This window comes from Macrotis lagotis, chromosome X, assembly GCF_037893015.1.
Source record: "Macrotis lagotis isolate mMagLag1 chromosome X, bilby.v1.9.chrom.fasta, whole genome shotgun sequence".
Taxonomy (NCBI): Eukaryota; Metazoa; Chordata; class Mammalia; order Peramelemorphia; family Peramelidae; genus Macrotis; species Macrotis lagotis.
In genome coordinates, this window is record NC_133666.1 from 699,388,476 (window position 1) to 699,411,366 (window position 22,891).

Here is a 22,891-nt window from a genome sequence, read left to right on the forward strand (position 1 = left end):
CCACCCTCAACAACTCACTGATAAGTTTGAGATTCCCTCGGTTACTCTCAACCTAATTTAGACAGCCTTCCAAACCACATGTCAGGATGTGACTGCTGTGCATGTTACAGTTTCTTGAAGGCATAGGTGAGAGTAAGGTGGCTCAGGTGGACATCAAAAGTGGAAAGCAGTCCTCATATTAGGTACTAGTCTTCCTTGAACATAGCCTACACTCCAGGGACCTTGTAGCATAGGAAAAACAACATATCTTGACTGTATCCTATTTAGGCCCACCAAGAAGAGCATATGCACTCCCAATTACCTGACTCACTCAGGGTTCCATTCAAGACAGCAAGCATATCTTGACTTCTATTTAGATTAGCCAGTATGCAAGCAGCTCAAACAGGGTATTAGACCAGATCCTTCACTAAGGAAGAACTTAGGAAAAAGTCAAGCCCATCATGTTGTTGCTGTTTATTACTACCACCTAAGTGGATTCTAAGTTTTGTTTAACTGTGTTCTCTTTCTCATTCAATTATTTTTTCCACAAAATTCCTGATATGAAAATATATTTTACTTGACTGCTTATGTATATCCTACATAAAATTGTTTACCATCTAGGAGAGGGGGAGAGAAGAGTGAGGGGAATAGAATGTGAAACTCAACCCATTCTTAAAATTTTAAAAAATTTCTTTTAATTTTTCTTAATCCCTATTGCCTCACAAAAAAGGGTAGCTAAATGGGGCAGTAGATAGAGCACCAGACTCTGAGTCAGGAGGACCTGAGTTCAAATCCAGCCTCAGAAACGACACTCACTAGGTATGTGACCTTAACTTAGCCTCCTCTGCACAACAAAAAATATCTTTTTACATATAACTGGGGTGAAAATAAAACATTACTTTAAAACTATTTTTTTTAAAAGAGGTTAAAAACAGATCAATGGCAAAATTTATATCCCAGGAGAAAATACTGACATGTACAGAAAACATGCAAACATCAACTACTGTGTTATTCTAGGATGTGTGGGCAAAATGTAGTTTGTTTTTTTTGTGGTAGAAAGGTAGGAGTAGGACAAGTTCACCTCCTTATTTATTGGCCCTAAATAAGCCACATTAGATGATCACTGTTTGTGGACACAGCTCCTTATAATATCTATGGGGGTGGGGCAGAACATACCCATTGTGTTCAATGGAAGCCATCCCCACCTGTAAGAGCTGAAATAATGAAACAACTGAGAATAGAAAGTCGAATTTTAACTGAACTTGGGAAAAAAGACTGAGGAGAGATGAAGATCATCAAAAATAGAATGAAGCAGTATAACTTCATGACTGGTTAACACTAGAAGTAAGGAAAACTTTACTACTGGTTGAGAGACATGTTCATTGATTATAACCATTGATTATATTTCAACTAGCTGCCCCTCCCCTCCTTTCTCAGAAATGCTCTACCTTCTCATGTCTGGCTCCTTGGTTTCCTTCAATTCCAAACTAGAATCCCCCTCTACAAGATTTGTCCATCTATCTTGGTTCTATTGTCTTCCCTCCATTGATCACTTCCAATTTGTATTGTCTAAAGTGTGCTTGATTGGGGCAGCTAGTTGGCACAGTGGATAAAGCACTGGCCTTGGAGTCAGGAGTACCTGGGTTCAAATCCAGCCTCGACACTTAATAATTACCTAGCTGTATGGCCTTGGGCAAGCCACTTAACCCCATTTGCCTTGCAAAAACCTAAAAAAAAAAGTGTGCTTGATGAAGCTATTTTCATTTTATCTCTCCATCACATTGTAAACTGCTGTAATGGGCAACTGGGTGGCCCAGCAGGTCCAGGAAGACCTGAGTTCAAAAACTGCTTCAGACACTTGAACCTTAATAGCTGTGTGACCTTAGGTAAATGACTTTACCCTGATCCCCTTATATCCAGGGCCATTTCCAATAATCCTGATTCGTAACTGGCCATTGTACTCAAATAGCATTAGAGGAGAAAGTGATGCAGGTGTGTTAGCACAGCATCCCCTCATTAAATCCAGTTCACTTTCTTGTCATGGCATCACCTTCCTGATGCCACTGTGCTCTTCAAGAAAGGACAAACAATAACAACAACAAGCTCCTGGAAATCAGTGGCTGGCATTTCACGTTTTTTAATGTTTCCAAGAGCTTAGAAAAGCTGGGATGAGGAAAAGGGTTTGGAGAAAATGATTGGTTCTTCTCCTTTGTTATTGGCAAAGACCAAAATGACACCAATATGTTTGAGACAAATTAGACTGTAAATGACTGTAGATGATCAAACCAATACTAGCTTGAATCCTCTGACACAGCTCAGACAGTAATAGTACAGGTAAAGATCTGGGGTCTTTCTCTAAACTTATGTTTGTTATATTTCTTTTGATCTGCTTCAATTCTGCCTTTCTCATAGAGCTCAGCACCCTAAATGATGAGGGCACATCATGCTGAGCAGAACTGTGCCAGTTTCCCTTGCTGCAAATCAATTCCAATATTTTTAAGGGAGACCTTCAGGATGTCCCAGTATTGTTTCTTCTGACCCCCTTTTGAGTGCTTGTCCTGTGTGAGTTCTCCATAAAATAATATTTTTTGCAAGTGTATTTTTAGCATGGCTAGCCTATTTTAGTTGCACTCTCTGTAGTAAGGTTGAAATGCTAGTCAGTTTACATTGAAAAAGGTCCTCAGTGTCTGGTATCTTCTCCTGCCAGGTGATCTTCAGAATCTTCCTAAGATAATTTAAACGGAAGTGATTCAGTTTTTTAATATGACACTGGTAGACTGTCCAGGTTTCACATAGCAAAGAGGTCAGCACAATGGTCTATAGACCTCAGATTGGTAGTCAGTCTAATAACTTTTCTGTCCCACATTTTCCTTCAGAGTCTCCCAAATACTGAGCTAGCTCAGGAAAGTGTGTGTCATCCTCACTGTCAACATGACCTCCTTGGGATGAGCAGAACCAGAAAAACATGGTACACCCTAACAGCAACATGGGGGTGATGATCAACCTTGATGGACTTGCTCATTTCATCAGTGCAACAACCAGGGACAATTTGGAGCTGTCTGCAATGGAGAATACTGTCTGTATCCAGAGAAAGTACTATGGAGTTTGAACAAAGATCAAAGACTATTACCTTCAATTTAGGAAAAAAACTTATCTCATTATGTAATTTTGCTATCTCTTATACTTTATTTTTCTTCCTTAAGGATATGATTTCTCTCTCATCACATTTCACTTAGATCAATGTATACCATGGAAACAATGGAAAGACTAACAAACTGCCTTCTGGGACGGTAGGGAAGCAAGACTAGGGGGAAAATTGTAAAACTCAAAATAAAGGGGTGGCTAGGTGGCACAGTGGATAAAGCACCGGTCCTGGAGTCAGGAGTACCTGAGTTTAAATCCAGTCTCAGACACTTAATAATTACCTAGCTGTGTGGCCTTGGGCAAGCCACTTAACCCTGTTTGCCTTGCAAAAAAACCTAAAAAAAAACCAACCTCAAAATAAATAAAATATTTCTTTAAAAAAAAGTTAAAAAAGGAAAACAAAAAAAAAAAACCATGTACCTCCTTGGAAAGGACACTGCCAACATGAGTGAACTGTCCACAGTTACTCAGAAGTTTTCCTTTTCCTATAATTGATGGTTCCACATATGGATGTTGTGGCGCTGGTTGATGGAGCATCTGTGTTTTCTGGGTGTTTATTATTAGGCCAAAAAGAGTACAGTGAATCGATCCATATTTTGTTGCATCTCATCTTCAGGGGCTGCATTGGTGTATAATCATCTGCAAACAGAAGATCATGCCCTAACACTCCTTCCACTTTTCGTCTTGGCTTATAGCCTTTTCAAGTTGAAGACGTACCATCAGTGTGTTAGCTCACCTTGATGCTGTGTTCATTCTCACTGAATATAATTTATAACATGGTTGAAAACATCATGCAAAAACACATGGGACTAAGGACTTAGCTTTGTTTCACTCTATTGCTGACCAGGGAATCTCAAGAGCATCTTACACTTTCTAGAAACTGGCCAAGCATGCCGCCATTAAACTGTTATACAATACTGATGAACTTTTCCAGGCAACCAAATTTTGATATAATTTTCCATAAACCTTCATAACTGACAGTATTAAAGGCCTTGGTCAGATTGACAAATATTGTATACAGATCTCTGTTCTGCTCCTGGTTTTTCCTCCTGGAATTATTTGGCAGCAAACACCATATCAACTGTTCCTTTCTGAAGCCACCCTAGTTCTCAGGGAAGTGACATCTTCCAGGTGAAGGATCAACCTATTGAGAAGGACTCTGGCAAGATTCTTACCAGCCTTGACTTGATGATTTAGACTTAGGGGAAGGGTTTCCAATCTTTAGGACTAGGGCTCATCCCAGGACAAAACTGCCAAAATCTGTTGGAAGTGTTGGTACTTTTTCAAAGCTGTGCAAACATGACCCAGGCACTATTAGCAGTTGAGGTCTGGATCTATATTCATCCTTCCTCTCTACTATTCTTTATGTTTCTTCTTTTTATATTTTTTTTTATTTATTTTAAGGCAATAGGGTTAAGTGGCTTGACCAAGGTCACACAGCTAGGTAATTATTAAGTGTCTGAGACTGGATTTGAAGCCAGGTACTCCTGACTCCAAGGCCGGTGCTTTATCAACTGCACCACCTAGCCACCCTGCATCCTTGAATTCTTGTGGGATAACTTCTTTATGCCATATAACCTGGAATATTTCAGTTAGCTTTTGGATGAGCAATGGATCCCCCCCCACCATGGAGATTTCAGTTGGAATAGAATTAGCACCAGGTGTTTTGCCACTTGAAAGGAGCATAATGACCTTCAAAATCTCTTCTTCATTTGGAAAGCTCCAAATTATTATATAATTATTATTTATTTATATACTTTTATTTATATTATTTATTATTAAATTATTTATATAATTATTAAGTGTCTGAGACTGCATTTGAACCCAGGTACTCCTGACTCCAAGGCTGGTGCTTTATCCACTATGCCACCTAGCCGCCCTGTCCTTTACTTTTCTTTAAGGTTTTACAAGGCAGTGCAGTGGGGTTAAGTGACTTGTCCTCTACTTTTGATGGAATTAAATACCTCCTTAGAAAAGAATGAACTAGCTTTCTGGTGTTTTCCTGTGGGGTTCTCCATTTTCATTTGGCAGCTTCTATATTTCCTCATCATTTTCATCAAGGAAGTCTTGATGTTTGCAAATGTTCTGGCCTAGCTGAGCAAAGGCAGTGCTGTACATAAGATCTGTGAAAGCTCTCCTCTCTTTTACTGCTCTGCTGTTGCCACCTGTGTATTGGTTCAGTTTTCCCTTCAAGTTAACATCAAACTATTTACACTCAGACAGACACTTCAATCTCTTGACATTAATTCTTCTTGTAGTCATTTTGCCTTGGGGTCATAGCTGTGGCTGAATGTGAATATTTAGCTTAGAGAGGATGAGTCTGTGATCAGTCCAGCACTCTGCACTACCCATTGCCTTTGTCATAGCCTATCTGTCTCTTCTCCTTACAGTCACATAGTCTAATAGATGCCAATGTTTGCTCTGAGTGTGCATCCAGGAAATTTTATTGTGCTTACAAAAATGGAAGACCATGTTTGTGATGAGGACATGAGATGTACAAGTCTTCAGTAGAAGGTGATTATTACTATTGCTATTTCAAACTCCATTCCTTCCAAGTACTCCCTTTGGAAATCTGAGCCTACTCTCACATTAAAGTTACCAAGAATTATGAGCTTCTCCCCTTTTGGTACATTGATTATAAGGGTCAGCAGTCTCAAGGACAGTAACCAATGGCAAATACTTCAACTTCAAAAGGCTACAAGCCAAGACCAAAGTGGAGGTAGCATTGATCTTCCGTTTGCAGATGGTTGTGCATCAATGCAGCCTCTGAACTGAGATGCAACGAAGTACGGATCGATTCTCTGCTGCTTGTGCTCATTTTGGTCTAACAATGAACACCAAAAAACACAGGTGCTTCATCAGCCGCACCACACCGTCCATGTGTGGAACCATCCATAACAGCAAATGGAGATGGTGCAAGTACTGTGGACAAGTTCACTTACACTTGGCAGCGTTCTCTCCAGAGAGGTCCCCAGTGACAATGAGGTTGACATCTGCATTGCCAGAGCAAGCTCGGTATTGGGGAAGCGCTGAAAGAAAGTGGAGGAGAGAAGTATTCGACTGACCACCAAACTGAATGTCTACAGAACCGCTGTGCTGTGTGCTTGTTAAATCTGGTCTATCCACCAGGGCCTTGTCAGGAAACTGAATTGTTCCTATTTAATTGGTCTTTGGAAGATTCTGAGAGTCACCTGGCAGGAAAATCTACCAGTCCCTGAGGTCCTTTCTCAAGCTAAACTGCTAAAGAGAGCACAACTATGATGGCCCGGCCATGGCGTTGGAACACCAGAAGCTTGTCCACGACTATTTGGCTGAGAGCTCACCGTGGCAAGCCTTGCTATGGGTGGCGGACGGCAGCCCCGACCACCCTGAAGCGCTGAGAACTGTAGAGCTGCTTCCAGGGGGCTGGGGCGGAGGAGCAGCCTGCCTGCCGTGTCCTGCCGGAGGGAGGCCCGAAGCAGCTCAGCGGCGTGGAAGCCCCGCCGGGCGCCCTGTGTGCCGGCCGTGGGGCGCAGCATCACCCGGCTCCGAGTGAGGCCGCTTTGCTTTTCTTTGGAGGCGAGAAGCGCCCAGGGTGCCATCTGCCCCTCCATCGCTGGTGACACATGTGGGCTCTGCAGGGGCGGGGGCCCGGCTGTGGCTCCCAGGGGCACCGACCGGGGCTGGAAGCACGGACACTCCTCGCTGTCCTCGGGGACAAGGAGACGGTGCTGGCGCGGGACGCCGGGCCCAGGCGGGCAGTGGGCACTGGGAGGAGTTTGGGCACGTGGTGGGGGCGGGGCTCGGGGCCCAGAGGCATTCTGGGTCCTGTAGTCCCGGCCGTGATTGGAGGATCCGGGGCCTCCTCCGGGCGGTGCTTCCGGACCGGGAAGCCTCCTGGGGAGCCTGACCGGAAGCCGGAAGTGTGTGCGCCGAGGCCCCGCCCGCCCGGCTCCGCGCTCTGCTTCCTTCTAACCCGGAGTCCCCCACGGAGCCGCTCGGAGCTTCCACGTCCCGGGTGGGTCCGCGTCGGAGCCCCCCCGCCTCCTGTCACACACTTCCGGGGCCCCCCACTTGAGACTCTGCCCGCAGGAAGCCGGGAGCCCCCCCGGACACGCGGCCCCTCCCCCCGCCCCCGTCCGGCCTCGCGCCTCCCCCCCCCCCGCGCTCCGGGCTGTTGGGGGGCCCGGGAGGCGCCTGGGGGGGATGGGCGGGGGTCTCCAGCCCGGCCCCCCAGCCCCCTCCCTCCCCGAGGCGGGCCCGGGCGGCGTGGCCCATTGCCGGGGCCGCGAGACAAGGGAGGGCCGGGGAGAAGCCGGCCCGAGCGCGTCGTGTAACGGTGGCGCTTTGCTTCCTTTGCTGCCCCGCAGGGAGCCCGGCCTCGGAGGGGATGGTCCCCGGGAGCCCCCGGCCCGCAGCCCAGGTGAGTGCCAGGCCCGGGGCCCTGCCCGGCTCCGGGAGGCAGCCCCCGCGCCCGCATGGGCGCCCTGCGGCTTGGTTTCACACTCCCCCGATTCCAGCTCCCTTTGGGGGACCATTTCATGTCCAAATCTGTATTTCCTAGGAATCTTGTCTGCCCGGCCAATGGGCCTCCTCGCCTCTCCTGTCCTGTCCTGGCCTGTCTCGGCAGAGCAGAAATTGTAGTCTAGGTGTTGCTGATGTCCTGGTATCTCTTTGTCATCTGCAGTGGATAGAGCACCAGCCCCGGAGTCAGGAGGACCTGGGTTCAAATCCGGTCTCAGACACTTACTAATGACCTAGCTGAGTGGCCTTGGCCAAGCCACTTAACCCCATTTGCCTTGCAAAAACCTAAAAAAAAAAAGAAAGAAACAAAGAAAAAGAGAAAAAACAATATAGAGCTGATGATGGGATTTTTGCGTCAAAGTTAGGTTAAAAACTGTTGACCATGATTCCAGATTGCTCTCTGAAATGGACCATTTTACAATTTCACAATGAATTAGTGTCCTGATTTTTCCTTATCCCCTCCAACATATATCACTTTTCCATTATATTCTATTCTTTTACTCAGTCTGATAGGTATGAAATGATTTCCCAAGATTGTTTTAATTTACATTTCTCTAATCCATAATGATTTAGAGCATTTTGGTTGATGTTTGTTTTTTCATCCTCTTTGAAGAAGATCATGACATCAGAAAGATGATGCCATGACAAATGCAGGAAGTGACTTTAATTGAGGGGGAGCCGTGTTAAGTCCCCAGCCTCACTTTCTCCTCCACTGTCATCTGGGTCCAATGGCCAGATATGAATCAGGATGACTGGATATTTTCCTGGATTTGAGGCAGTCAGGATTAACTGAATTGGTAAAGGTTGCACAGCTAGTAAGTATCAAGTGTCTGAGACCACATTCAAACTCCTGTTCTCTTGTCTCCATCACTGGTGCTCTATCCACCTTGTCATCCCCTTGCCATCCCCCTAAACTTAATCTATATGCCATTCTGAATGTCCCACCCCCACAATATCCCTTCGTTTACTCCCCTCTTTTGAGGTTCAGAAGATTCCCAAAGATTCTTCCTTATTCCAGATGAAAGCAAAAATCCAGTATTACCAACTCCCCATCCCCACCTGTTTTTTTTTCTATATTAAATTCTTCCTCTCATGATCTATTTTTATGAGATACTTTCTGTATTTTTTTTTTTTTTTTTAGATTTTTCAAGGCAGTGGGGTTAAGTGGCTTGCCCAAGGCCACACAGCTAGGTAATTATTGTGTCTGAGGTCACATTTGAACCCAGGTACTCCAGACTCCAAGGCCGGTGCTCTATCCACTGTGCCACCTAGCCACCCTGTATTGGTTTTTAGAATCACCTTATATACAAACTCAGCCATAATCTTTCAAATTACCATAGAAATGATAATACCTTTAAGAATACTATCGCTAATAAGAAGTAATTACTCATATCAACAAAATTTTCTTCTATCATAAGTAAACAGTTTGACTTTAATCAGTTCCTTAACCATAAGTCCTCAGTGATTTCCTAATATTTCTTCTAGTTCTTTTTTTTAATCAAATGTTCCATTGAGTTATTGTCTTTTTGTTACAAATACTTGAATGTCTTTCAGTTCATCAAATGCACATTTTTTTTCCCTATTTAGGATTATACTCAACTTTGTTGGATGTGTTATTTTTGGAGGCATCCCCAGCTCCTTTGTTCATTAAAGTTTGGTGTTCTAAGACCTATGATCTTTTTCTGTAGAAGCTGCTTTGTCTTGCCCTCATTATTCTTCCATGTTATTTCAGATTTTTTAATTTGGTGCTTCAAATATTTTCTTTTTCATCTGGGAATTTTGAACCTTGACCCTGATAGTCCTCTCAATTTGCTTCTTAGGGTTTTTTTCAGCCAAATATTCAGTCTGTTCTTTATATTTCTACTTCATTTTTTTGGTCTAGAACTTAAGGGCACTTTACAGCACTGTAATATTGTACCCAGATACTTTTTTTTTTTCAGATAAGTTTTAGGTCAATCAGTCCATTCCTGCATAATCTCTCCTTGATCTGTTCTCCAGATGATTTGTTTTCCTAATGAGATTTTTCAGATTCTTTTCTGTTTTTTCCAATTGCCTTATCATGTCATTCAATCCTTCTTGTCCAACTCAAATTTTTATAAAATCATTTACTTTTAATATTTTGTCTTTTTTCTAATAAATTGATCATTTTATAATTTTTGATTGCTTTTATTTTTCCAATTTTCTCTTGTTTCTTATTTTATATTTGAATTCCTTTTTATTTTATTACTAAAATTGTTCTTTGACCTTTTGCAGTTGGTTAACTTTTCATAATTGAATTTTATTTTTTAAATTTTTTGTAATTTTTCTCATTCTAATTGATACAAGTTTTGAAATCCTTTTTAATTTCTTACAAGATTTCTTTTGGAATGTTGGGTCATTTGACATTAGTCTTGTGTGTGATTAAAAATACACTGAAGAAAATTTTCAGAGACTGATCTGAGCAAAGGAACGTTTTTGATATTTTACTTTTTTCAGAAAGGGCAAACTCTCAGGCACACCAGGATAGTGTCTTAAAGAACTGCACAGAAAGCACAATTTTGGTTTATATATAGATTCTAACTTCAATTTCCCCCACCCTAAATGCCTTCCCCTTTAGCCCACTGGCTAGGTTTAAGGGGGTAGAATCTAATCACAAAAGTCTACCCAGCAAGAGACTCAAAGAAAGCAATGTAATATTTTCAAAATATGTATCTCACCAGATCATGGGGTGACCTGTTACTGAACCCTTTTAGTCTAGAGGTCCTGATGACCTTCCTAACTGTTTTGATTAGAAAAAATAGGATTTTCATAGTCAGGATGCCTCAGTTAGGAAAACAGTTTTATTGCAAAAGCAGGCTGTCCTGGGTTCCATGGAATGCATGGTTTTTCTCAACATAAACACTTCTTTAATCCTGAGGGAACTTCACCAGAAATTTTCCCATGGTCTTTAAGGAATGAATGGCTTTTTGTACCTCACTGTCTTCTTTTGAGTATGATCCCAAATCCTTTTTGGCACCAGTGTATCAAGAAATAGCCAGGATCTTTATTTTTGTAAATTTTTCATCTTTAGTTTCTCTTATTTTATTTTTTAGCACCTTAATATTAGCATCATCAAGTTTTCATCTTGAATTGTGGGTAATGTTGCCCTCCTCAAGTGCTTCTTACTATTGTTTTCTAAGTTCTATCTGGGGGCTCAACCTCAGAGACTCCTCTCTTCCTCTTCTTTACACCAGCCATACTGAATGAAAATCTCACTCCTTGTGGTATTTGCTTTTTCTTACCCATAAGCACAGTCAGGGTCATGTCTGGTCAGCACTGTTTGCCATGGCTTCCACACAGCACAGGGTTCTTCGATCTTCCCCTACTCAGCATCTTCTTTGCTTTAGATGAAAAGTTTGTGCCACAAAAGTTGCTGTAGTGAATTTTTTTTAAATTTTATTTTATTTTTAGGTTTTTGCAAGGCAAATGGGGTTGGTTAAGTTTGCCCAAGGCCACACAGCTAGGTAATTAGTAAGTATCTGAGACCGGATTTGAACCCAGGTAGTCCTGACTCCAGGGCTGGTGCTTTATCCACTATGCCACCTAGTTGCCCCTGTAGTGAAATTTCTTGAGGCCTCCAGTGCTTCCCTCAGGGTCTCCTGTTTAATGAATCAGTGGGGTGTCTTCACTTGAATCAGGTCAGATCTCATCCCCTGCCATCTTCTCTGAGTTCTCTTAAGTTCTCCTCCTGCTTTGTCCCTCCAGTTTTGCTACTCGATGTTCATTTCAAGGTGATTTTTTTTTTTGTCATTTTATGGAGAAAAATCTGGAAAGTGGAAATTTCTGGCTTATATCACCAACTTCCCTGAGCACATCTGTCTGATTTGATAAGGAAGAAATTTCACATCACCCTTTGTTCTTCTCTAAAGATCCAGTTACCATTCACTTAGAGAACACAAACTTCCTCCTTGATTCCTCAGGGAGACACTTTTCCTTATAAGACTCTTCTCAGTTTTATTTCAACTGATCACATAAATGCTTATCTCAAAATCCCATTAGTCTCTTAATGCCTGTGAGTTCTGGAGTTGACTCTGCCTTTCATATAGGGCTAACCTCTGGACAAATCACTTTCTGTGTTTCAGGTTCTCCCTTATAATTGTTGAGCTGAACTGTTTTTTTTTTTTTTTTTTTTTTTTAGATTTTTCAAGGCAATGGGGTTAAGTAGCTTGCCCAAGTCCACATGGCTAGGTAATTATTAAGTGTCTGAGGTTGGATTTGAACCCAGGTACTCCTGACTCCAAGGCCGGTGCTCTATTCACTGCGCCACCTAGCCGCCCCGAACTGTTTGGTTTTAAGGAGTCCTTCAGGTCTACATCTGATGACTTTTGATCGTCCCCAGGTAATGGTGACCTTCAAGGATGTGGCTGTGGACTTCACTCAGGAGGAGTGGAGCCTCTTGGGACATCCTCAGAAGCAGTTGTACAAGGAGGTTATGTTGGAGAATGCCCAGAACCTGATCTCTTTGGGTAAGGACACTTCCCCTGATGACACTGTGTCTTCAATCAATGGAAATATCCTTTTTCTCTACTATGGAAGGTTTGGAGCATTGATCTAATTTAAGAGAGAAAAGTGCTGATTGCTTTTGTCCAAGAGATTGGGACCTCAAGAAAGGATGGGTTTTCTTTTAAAATATCTTTCTGTTGTGTGTGATAGAAACCTGAAGGTCTCCTTTGTTGCTCTTATAGCTGTCTCATACCTATTCTAGGTAGCTTCCAGTCAAAGATCAATTCATTGTGGTAGCACCACTGATGTGGAACCAATCTCAGGTTATTCAGTTTAACCTCTATCTGGCCAAGTATTTGCCTGCCAAAATTTTGCAGGCAACTCCTCATTGAAACCCTTACTCTTTGGGATGAGTTTAGTAGTTGGAATATTCTTCTTTTCAAGAGTCATCTCTATTTGTAGCTTGAAGGTCCTTGTCCCAGCAAATTTGTCCTTAATCTTCCTTCATATGACCTTAAAATTCTGCTACAGATGGTGGGAAAGGAAGGGAAGAGAATAAGCATTTTTTTTCACCTATTGTTTTCCAGCGTCTTTGCCAAGTGCTTTCTTTATCATATTAGGTCACCTCATCATGATAATAACCTTCCAAGTTCATTTTTTTTTTTAGGTTTCTTAAGGCAAATGGGGTTAAGTGGCTTGCCCAGGGCCACACAACTGGGTAATTATTAAGTGTCTGAGACCAGATTTGAACCCAGGTACTCCTCACTCCAGGGCTGGTGCTTTATCCACTGTGCCACCTAGCTATCCCAATTCATATTCTTGTCCCCATTTGATAGTTGAGGAAACTGAGGCAAATGGAGGTTAGGTGACTCACAGCTAGTAACTTCCTGAGGCTGGATTTTAGACTTTGGAATCCTCACTCTTTGCCCAGGGCTCTCTTCATTGCATTATTAGCTGTCTCTAATTTCTAGATAATACTATGATGAAGTAGCCCCAAGACCACATTTTCTGACTCCAGTGAGATTCCATGACATTCTCTCACTCATCTCAGAGCTCAAAAGCTAAATGTTCTAAGATTGTTTTTCAAGAGACCTGGAAGCCACTCTATGGTCCTTTCTCGCATACTCCTGGCATTGCCAGTAATAACAGACTGTCTAAGAAATAGAATTGGAGCAAGTCAAGTTTCTATAGTAGAATATAGGAGAATCTCATTTGTAGAGGCAAAGACTCCCCAGATGAATAGTAGACAACAGGGCAGAAGCTGCTTCATCCAGGCCCCTATTCCTGGGGGTTCTAGGCTGGTCTTGTACAATAACTCTTTCCCACAATTTTAGAATTTTGTGTTTCTACTAGAATGGATCTTGACAGGATTGGAGCGGGGTGGCGGGGGGGAGAGTTTGGCCATTTTTCAGAACAGCAAATGCAATTTTAAGTTTATTCTCATTAAAAGCACTACTGGTTGAGTCCAGACTCCTTTGTACGAACATAAGGGAGTGATTCCCAAAATGAAGCAAGTCTACAACTATAGTCCTGTCCAAAAATAAGACCAAATTCCAAGTTTCTTTCCATTTCTTTCCTAACTAATTCTTCTTTACAGGGTTTCTAGTTACCAAACAAGATATGATTTCTTGCTTCAACCACAAGTTGTCTCCATGGAGGCTGGATCAAGAATGTCTGAGAATCTGCTGTCCAGGTGAGTCAGGAGAAAGCAGGTAGATGAGAGCTCTGATCCAAGAGACTTCTGCATGTTAATAATGAACCAAGAATTGGGGTATGATCACCAGTCATGGAACTCTCTTTCAGATATTTTTTAGCAGTGCCTTCCTGGATTAATCATTGAATCAGTGAGCCTCAGTCCCTATTGTAATATCAAAACTTGGATTCCTTAGTCTTTCAACCTCTAGGATTCTGAAAGATGTCTCTGTTTGGAATTTGTGGGTAGGGAATTCTTTTTTTCCCCCTGATTTTTGCGAAGCAGTGAGGTTAAGTGATTTGCCCAGGGTCACAAAGCTAGGTAATTATTACTGTCTGAAGCTGAATTTAAACTCAGGTCCACTGATTCCAGGGCCAGAGCTCTATTCACTGTGCAACCTTGATGCTCCTGGAATTCTTTTGATAGTGCAAAAGGGTATTTTTTGTCCCTTATGAGATCTTTCCTAGCCCTTCTTCAAGTCAACAAACATCTAAGTGCTGACTATGATCCAAACCTTATGCACAGCACTAAGAGCATAAATTAATGCAGGCAACTTTCCTTGTTCCCATGGAATTCATAGTCTATTAAGGGTAGAGAAGAGGACAAGACTATGGAAACCCATTGTGGACATGATAATGTGGAGCTAGTCAAGAAAAAAATAGGTCATGAATTTCCTGTTTTTTGTAGGGCAGTGGGGTAAAGGGATGTGATCAAGGGCAGAAACCTATTGAGTATCACGTATTTTAGTCTAAATTTGAACTCAGGTCTCCTATCTGCAGAATCCACTGCACCATCTAGCTACCCCTCTATCATAAATTTAAGTAGAATTAGTAAAGATTTATTGTGTCAGATGGTCTGTAGGTGGGGCATCAGGGAAACCAGGAAAAGCATTCTAGGCTCTAGGAATGACTGGGGAAACTCATGGAGTTCAGAAGTGGAACTTGTTCCACAAACTGACAGGAGACTCATATTAATTGAATTGTAACATATCTGGGGGGGAAATAGGATACAAGAATATTCGAATAGGAGGGTTGGTGATGAAGTGCTGTAGCAATGCTAGATTGGGTTTTACATTTGATCCTATTGCTGGGAGCCACTGTTGAGCTGATGGTGACATGATCAAGAGAGAGCTTTGGAAAGAATAGGTTAACTGGATGGAGGAATGATTGGACTGGGAGGAGCTGGACCAACCATCAGGTTCTTACAATCTCTCAGCTGAGAGACTGATTAGGATGTGCACTAGTGACAGTGTTGAGACAAACAGATAAATGTGAAAGTAAAAAGGCAGAAGCTAAAGGATTTTGCAAAAGACTGGGTCAGCAGTCAGAATATGTGAGAGTTGATGAGAAGGGCATAGCATACTATTTCAGTGTCTGAACTACTGAATTATGAATATAAGAAGATGGGAGTGTTGGGGACAAAGAATGAGTTTTCTTTTTAAAATAATAGAAGTAGGGGCAGCTAGGTGGTGCAGTGGATAAAGCACCGGCCCTGGAGTCAGGAGTACCTGGGTCAAATCCAGTCTAAGACACTTAATAATTACCTAGCTGTGTGGCCTTGGGCAAGCCACTTAATCCCATTTGCCTTGCAAAAACTTAAAAACAAATAATAATAGAAGTAGCACCATGAGAGAACAATGTCACTCCAATCTAGAGAAGGGAGTATGAAGAAAAGGGAGAGATTGATAGTGACAGCATTTCAGAAAAGACAAGAAGTATAGACTTATGGAATGGCCATTAATTTCAGCAATTTTGAGAATATTGGTAATTTTTTTTTTTTTTTTTTTTTTAGATTTTTGCAAGGCAGTGGGGTTAAGTGGCTTGCCCAAGATCACACAGCTAGGTAATTATTAAGTGTCTGAGCCCGGATTTGAACTCAGGTACTCCTGACTCCAGGGCTGGTGCTCTATTCACTGCGCCACCTAGCCGCCCATATTGGTAACTTTTTAAGAGATGTGTTTCAGTCAAACGATGAAATTGGTAGCTTGGTACAGGGAGTTTCTTCTTTTTTTTCTTTGACTTATAATTACTGAAATTGAATATATAGAAAAATGAAGAAAGATTATGTCTACATGCAGAGAAACAGCTGATAGATACAAATATGTATGCAACCATTTTGTCTAGTTCTAGGACAGTTGGAGGGTTCCAATGAGTATAAGTAAAGGGATTTTCTTCATCTGATATGGGGGTCAAAAAGGAGAAACTATCTGTTTGATGGGAGATGAGAAGGCTAAGATGACCCTTGACAAATATCCTGTTGTTTTAGTGGTGAGGAAGGGGTAGGAAGCACACCTTACTGAAGAGCTGGTGAGGAGTGAACAGATTGGGAAATGTTGCTCTGATGTACCTTCTGCCTCAGATACTGTGCTGAGCTATGAGGCCACAGACGAAGGTGAGAGACACTCTGCTGTCACTGAGGTCAGCATCCAGGTTCCAAAGAAGAGCTGGGACATTGGAAAGATAATGTTTGTGAATAGAAATGCAAACAGGTCAAGAGGAAAATATGAAACTAAAGGAATGAGGATATTGATGCCTTAAGAAGGAGAGCAGAACTGGGGAGAATACAGTTAAAATTAAAGTTAAAATTAACTGGCCTTTTTACTACCCCTATTGTATAAATATTGTATCATTTTATTCTCATAAATATCCTAGAAGTTAGAGTTATTATGAACATTTTACAAATAGAGAAACTTAGTTGTACAGAGACCCTGTGACTCTGTTCTTAGGTCAGAGGACAAACAAGTTTTCAAATTGGGATTGGAATTTGGATCTTTATGATCTAAGGTTCTGCATTCTATCTATATTGAAAATCTTCGAGCTTGTATGAGGTAAAAAATGAATGGAGTATTGGACAAGCTCCCACTGAGGAATTTTTAAATTCAAACTAGTCAAAATGACATGTTTAAATACTCTTGTTCAGGGTATTGAAACCCTAACCTAAAATGACTCCTTGGAGTCCTCTCAAAGTTGGCAGCAAAGAGTTAAAATTTAATTCAGTTCTTGCAACAAGCAGGTCAGTTCCTAACTCTCTAAGAGAGAGAGAGAGAGAGAGGGGTGGCCAGGTGGCGGAGTGGATAAAGGAGTGGATAAAGCACCGGCCCTGGAGTCAGGAGTACCTGAGTTCAAATTCGGCCTCAGACACTTAATAATTACCTAGCTGTGTGGCCTTGGGCAAGCCACTTAACCCCATTTGCCTTGCCAAAAAAACCTAGAGAGAGAGAGAACCAAACTACAGAAGCTGAAGAGCAGGGTTAAAAAAACCCCCACAAAAACCACAATCCATTCCCCCTACTCTTTTCTGCTCACCCTTACAACAGTTGGTCACACTTGATGGTCTGAAGAGAAGGAGAGTATACATAAGCATTCCCAGGAAATTTAGTCTTTGTTTACATCTTATATGGTTAGGGTTCCCATGCTCACCTGATAATTGAGAAAACAGAAACTGAGGCCTATGGCTTAGACTAATTTAGTACTATGTTTCTGAAAAGTCAGCATTTTTGTCCCTCACACTGTTTAAAAGATTCATTTTTAATTGACTCATGTTAAGTATTATACTTTTTTAATGCACCAGCAGGTTAAATGCAAATACTGCTTTTTTAAAAATTCAGAATATTTATATCCAAGGGGCTGCTAGGTGGTACAGTGGATAGAGCATCTGAGTTCAAATCCAGCCTTAGACACTTAATAATTACCTAGCTATGTGTGACCTTAGGCAAATCACTTAACCCCATTTGCCTTGCAAAAAAAAAAAACTCAAACAACAAAGAATATTTATATCCAAAACAACCATTGTATGCACTGCACTACCAGTTCCATTCTTATTTTGACTCCTGGGCCTTTATTCTATCAACTTCCTCACCTAGCTGCCATGGGGTTAAGTGGCTTTCCCAAGGCCACACAGCTAGGTAATTAAAGTGTCTGATGTCTGATTTGAATGAACTCAGGTACTCCTGACTCCAGGGCCTATGCTCTACCCACTGCTCCACCTAGCTGCCCCTCTATTCTTATTTTATTTTGAAAGAGAATATAATTAAAGTACTCATGCATATGTGCTGGAAAATGAATATAGAATTGGATATGATCCCTCTGAGATATCAAATCTATTTTTTTAAACTTTCAAATCACTCAAAATGAATTGCTAATTATTATTGACATGATTTATTTTTTTATTGTACTTGCCCATGAATTGTAAATAATGCTTTTTTTAAAAAATAATGTTTAGATGCAAAACATCTTTTGAAAAGAGATTTTTCTATAGATGTAATTTTGTTTTTCTTCTACTAATAAACTGAGCATTCTTTCCAAGAAACTACTGAATGATTATTTGAAAAGCTCCTAGGTAGAACAGTAACATAAAGAAAGGATAAATTTTTTGATAAGTATTTTATTTGTTTTCCAATTACATACAATAGTAGTTGCTACCAATCATTTTTTGCAGCGTTTTGAATTTTGCAGCGCTCCTTCCCCCCACCACAGAGCGCAATCAGATAGATGTGATAGATGAATATTAAACAGGTTGAGAAAAAAATACATCGTTAAGAAAGAAAGAAAATATTAGAGATAACAAAATTATATAAGACATAAGACAATTTTTTAAAAATTGAAGCTAATAATCTTTGGTCTTTGTTCAAACTCCACAGTTCTTTCTCTGGATACTGATGGTATTCTTATCACAGGTTCCCCCCCCCCCCCAAATTGTCCCTGATTATGACACTGTTCACTGAGCAATTCCATCAAATTGGATCATCACTCCCATGTTGATGTTAGGGTATACAGTGTTCTGGTTCTGCTCATCTCATACAGCATCAATTCATTGCAAGTCTTTCCAAGCTTCTCTGAAATCTTGTCCCTCCTGATTTCTATAGAATGATACTGTTTCACCACACACATATACCACAGTTTGTTTAGCCATTCCCCAATTGTTGGACATGCTCTCAATTTCTAATTCTTTGCCACTACAAACAGCTGCTATAAGTATTTTTGTACATGTGGGGTTTTTAACCCTTTTTCATGATCTCTTCAGGATACAGACCCATTAGTGATATTTATAGATTAGAGCTTAGGCACATTTTCATTGCCCTTTGGGCATAATTCCAAATTGCTCTCCAGAAAGGTTGGATAAGTTCATAGCTCCACCAACAATGTATTAGTGTCCCAGATTTCCCACATCCCTTCCAACATTGATCATTGTCCTTTCTGGTCATAGTGGCCAGTCTGAGAGGTGTGAGGTGAAATGTGCATTTCTCTAATCAGTAATGATTTAGAACAATTTTTTTATACTATGGATCACATTAATTTCCTCATCTGCAAATTGCCTTTTCATATCCTTCGCCCATTTATCATTTGGGGAATGGCTTGGTTTTTTGGGGGATTTTTTGTAAATTTGACTCAGTGCTCTATATATATTTTAGGAATTAGTCTTTTGTCAGAAACACTAGCTGTAAAAATTGTTTCCCAATTTATTACATTTCTTTTGTTCTTGGTTAGAGTGTTTTTGTTGGTGCAAAAGCTTTTAAATTCAATATATCCTAAATTATCCAATTTGCTTTTTTATGTTTGCTATCTCTTCCTTGGTCATAAATTGCTCCCCTTTCCAAAGATCTGACAAGTAAACTGTTTTTGTTCTCCTAGTTTGCTTATAATACTGTATTTTATGTCTAAATCCTACACCATTTTGATTGTATAGGGTGTGAGATGTTGGTCCAATCCAAGTTTCTACCATACTAACTTCCAATTTTCCCAACAATTTGTATCAACAAGAATTCTCATCCCAGAAGCTGGACTCTGGGTTTATCAAACAGCAGGTTACTATAATCATTTTCTGTCATCTGTTTTACACCTAAGTCTATTCCATTGATCCACCACTCTATTTCTTAGCCAATACCAGACAGTTTTGATGACTGATGCTTTATAATATATGTTATTAATGAATGAAAAGAAAAACCTTGCTAGAGTGAGAGAAAATTGTACATTTTATTCATGAACCTTGCAAGATACACCTTACAAGGTATGGTTACTTCACCTAGGAGTGAAGCAAAATCTTCAAAGTCAGGTTATTTATGGTCTTCAAAACCTCTTTCCCCTCCCTCTTGGATGTTCATAGGCTCTCAGAGTTTGAGTTACAATCTAAGAGGTCTACCCATTCCATGACATACCCCTAATTTGATCCCCCCCCCACATCCTGATGCATGATATACTAATGAACCCCAATGGTCTTGGGAGGTGTGTGGGTTAATATTCAATTACCTAATTGTGCAAACTCCATAGGTCACTCTTGAACAGTTGAGAATCTGTTTGGGGTTTGGTATTCCTGGAATGGGATTAGGAAAACTCTTCCAGTCTTGTGATTGGCTGGGCCATTCCCCCTTTGTAATGGATTCCCTAAGGGCTCCCCTCCACATCCTGTGAAGACCAACACTCTACATTTCTCACATTTAGATCTATCTGGTAAGGCTAAGCCACTTTATTTTTTTTTCATTAAATCCCTTGATATTCTTGACTTTTTGTTTCTCCATATGAATTTAGGTTCAATTTTTTTCTGGCTCATTAAGGTAATTCTTTGGAAGTTTGATTGGTAAGGCACTAAATAAATAGTTTAATTTAGGTAGGATTGTCATTTTTATTATATTAGCCCAGCCTATCCATGAGCAGTTGATATTTGTCCAGTTATTTAAATCCGATTTTATTTGTGTGAAAAGTTTTTTATAGTTGTTTTCATAGAGTTTCTGAGTTTGCCTTGGCAGGGAGACTCCCAAGTATTTTATATTGTCTGAAGTTACTTTAAATGGGATTTCTCTTTCTAGCTCTTGTTGCTGTATTTTGCTAGTAAAATACATATATACATATATATATATATATATATATATATATATATATATATATATATATATATATAAATGCTGAGGATTCATGTGGTTTTATTTAGTATCCTATGACTTTGCTAAAGTTTCTTATTCTAGTAGTTTTTTAGGGTTTTTTTTTTTAAGGATTCTCCAGGGGTACCATCATGTCATCTGCAAAGTGTAAGAGTTTTGTTTTTTCTTTCTAATTCCTTCAAATTATTACTGAAGTTAACATTTCTAATGCAATATTGAATAGTAGTAGTGATAATGGACATCCTTGTTTCACCCCCTGATCTTATTGGGAATGCTTCTAGCTTATCCCCTTTGCACATAATGCTTGTTGATGGTTTCAGATAGATACTGCTTGTCATTCTTAGGAACAATCATTTTATTTCTTTGCTCTCTAGTTTTGTTAACAGGAATGGGTGCTGTATTTTGTCAAAGGCTTTTTCCACATCTATTAAGATAATCAAATGACTTCTGTTAGGTTTGTTATTGATAAAGTCAATTATACTGACAGTTTTCCTGTACTGAACCTTGCACTCCTGGAATAAATCCTGCTTGGTCATAGTACATTATGCTAGTGATAACTTGTTTTAATTGCTTTGCTAGTATTTTATTTTATGATTTTTGCATTCATAGTCATTTGGGAAATTGGTCTGTTATTTTTTTTCTCTGTTTTGACTCTTCCTAGTTTAGGTATCCGCACCATATTGGAGTCATAGAAGGAATTAGACAGAGTTCCAGATTCATCTATTTTTCCAAAAAAGTTTATATAGAATTGGAATCAATTGTTCCTTGAATGTTTGATAGAATTCGCATGTGAATCCATCTGCTCCTGGAGATTTTTTCCTAAGGAGTTCATTGATGTCTTGTTGAATTTCTTTTTTGAAGACAGGGTTATTTAGGTATTTTATTTCCTCTTCATTTAACCTTGGGCAAGTTATATTTTTGTAAATATTCATCCATTTCATTTAGATTATCAAAATACAGTTGGCTAAAATAATTCCAAATTATTTTTATATCCTCTTCATTGGTAGGAAGTTCACCTTTTTCATTTTTGCTACTAGAAATTTGGTTTTCTTCTTTCTTTTTTTTAAAATCAAAGTAACCAAAGGCTTTATCTATTTTGCTGTTTGATTTTTTGTTTTCATTAAAACCAACTCTTGGTTTTATTTATTAGTTCAATAGTTTTCTTGCTTTTGATTTTATTAATTTCTCCTTTAATTTTTAGAATTTCTATTTTGGTATTTGTGGGTTTTTAATTTGTTCTTTCTCTAACTTTTTTGGTGCATTCTCAGTTCATTGATTTCCCCTTTTTTCATTTTATTCACATAAGCATTTAGAGACCTAATATATTCCCTAATAACTGCTTTGACTGTATCCCATAAGGTTTGATATGTTGTCTCATTATTGTCAGTATCTTAGATGAAATCATTAGTTCTTTCTATGATTTGTTGTTTGATCCACTCAGTCTTTAAATGATGTTATTTAGTTTCCAATTATTTTTAGGTCTATCTCTCTATGGCCCATTATTGCTTGTGATTTTTATTGCATTATGGTCTGTAAAGAAAGTATTCACTATTTCTGCATATGATGATGAGTTTTATGCCCTAGTACATGGTCAGTTTTTGTGTCAGTACCATGTACTGTGGAAACAAGCTATATTCCTTTCAATCCCCATTCCTTTTTCTCCACAGGTCTCCTGAGAATATGGATGCTGTACCACTTGGTGCATACATACTTAGTTTTGAAATTGCTTCATTGTCTATGGTGTCAACTGCTGGGATGTTGGTCAAGTCATGAGGCTATTCTGAGCCCATGGCCCCAGTTGTGAATGTCATGAGATTGCCTATGACACCTGTTTATCGTCAGTATCCACTGTGATTGTGCAGGCAGTTCATTGTAAATTAAATAATTTTCTCAATGTGAGCTTCTGGCATTTCAAAATGATTGATTCTGCCCATAGAAAATAGAATTCTTTTTTCTTTATTTGAGGAAATAAAAAGTAAATGAATTTAGCAGTCTTGTTTGTGGTGGCAAAGAATTGGAAATTAAGTGAATGTTCTTCATTTGGGGAATGCCTTAACAAACTGTAGTATATGTATGTGATGGAACACTACTATTCTATTAGAAACCAGGAGGGAGGGGAATTCAGGGAAGCCTGGAGGGATCTGCATGAACTGATGCTGAGTGAGATGAGCAGAACCAGAAAAACATTGTACACCCTAACCAATATGGGGGTGATGGTCAACCTTAATGGAGTTGCT

At 40.0% G+C, this 22,891-nt stretch overlaps 1 protein-coding gene and 1 pseudogene across 1 annotated transcript in view; one reads left to right on the top strand and one right to left on the bottom strand.

The window, feature by feature from the left end:
* Positions 1 to 22,891, bottom strand: part of LOC141499640 (vomeronasal type-2 receptor 26-like) — an 841,716-nt pseudogene that overhangs the window by 182,533 nt on the left and 636,292 nt on the right.
* The window catches only part of LOC141497225 (uncharacterized), a 41,449-nt gene continuing 25,855 nt past the window's right edge, over positions 7,298 to 22,891 (top strand). The window contains 3 exon segments of the mRNA XM_074199871.1: positions 7,298 to 7,525; positions 11,984 to 12,110; positions 13,685 to 13,780. Of these exon segments, the coding sequence (XP_074055972.1) occupies positions 7,493 to 7,525; positions 11,984 to 12,110; positions 13,685 to 13,780 (256 nt within the window). The 5' untranslated portion in view covers positions 7,298 to 7,492.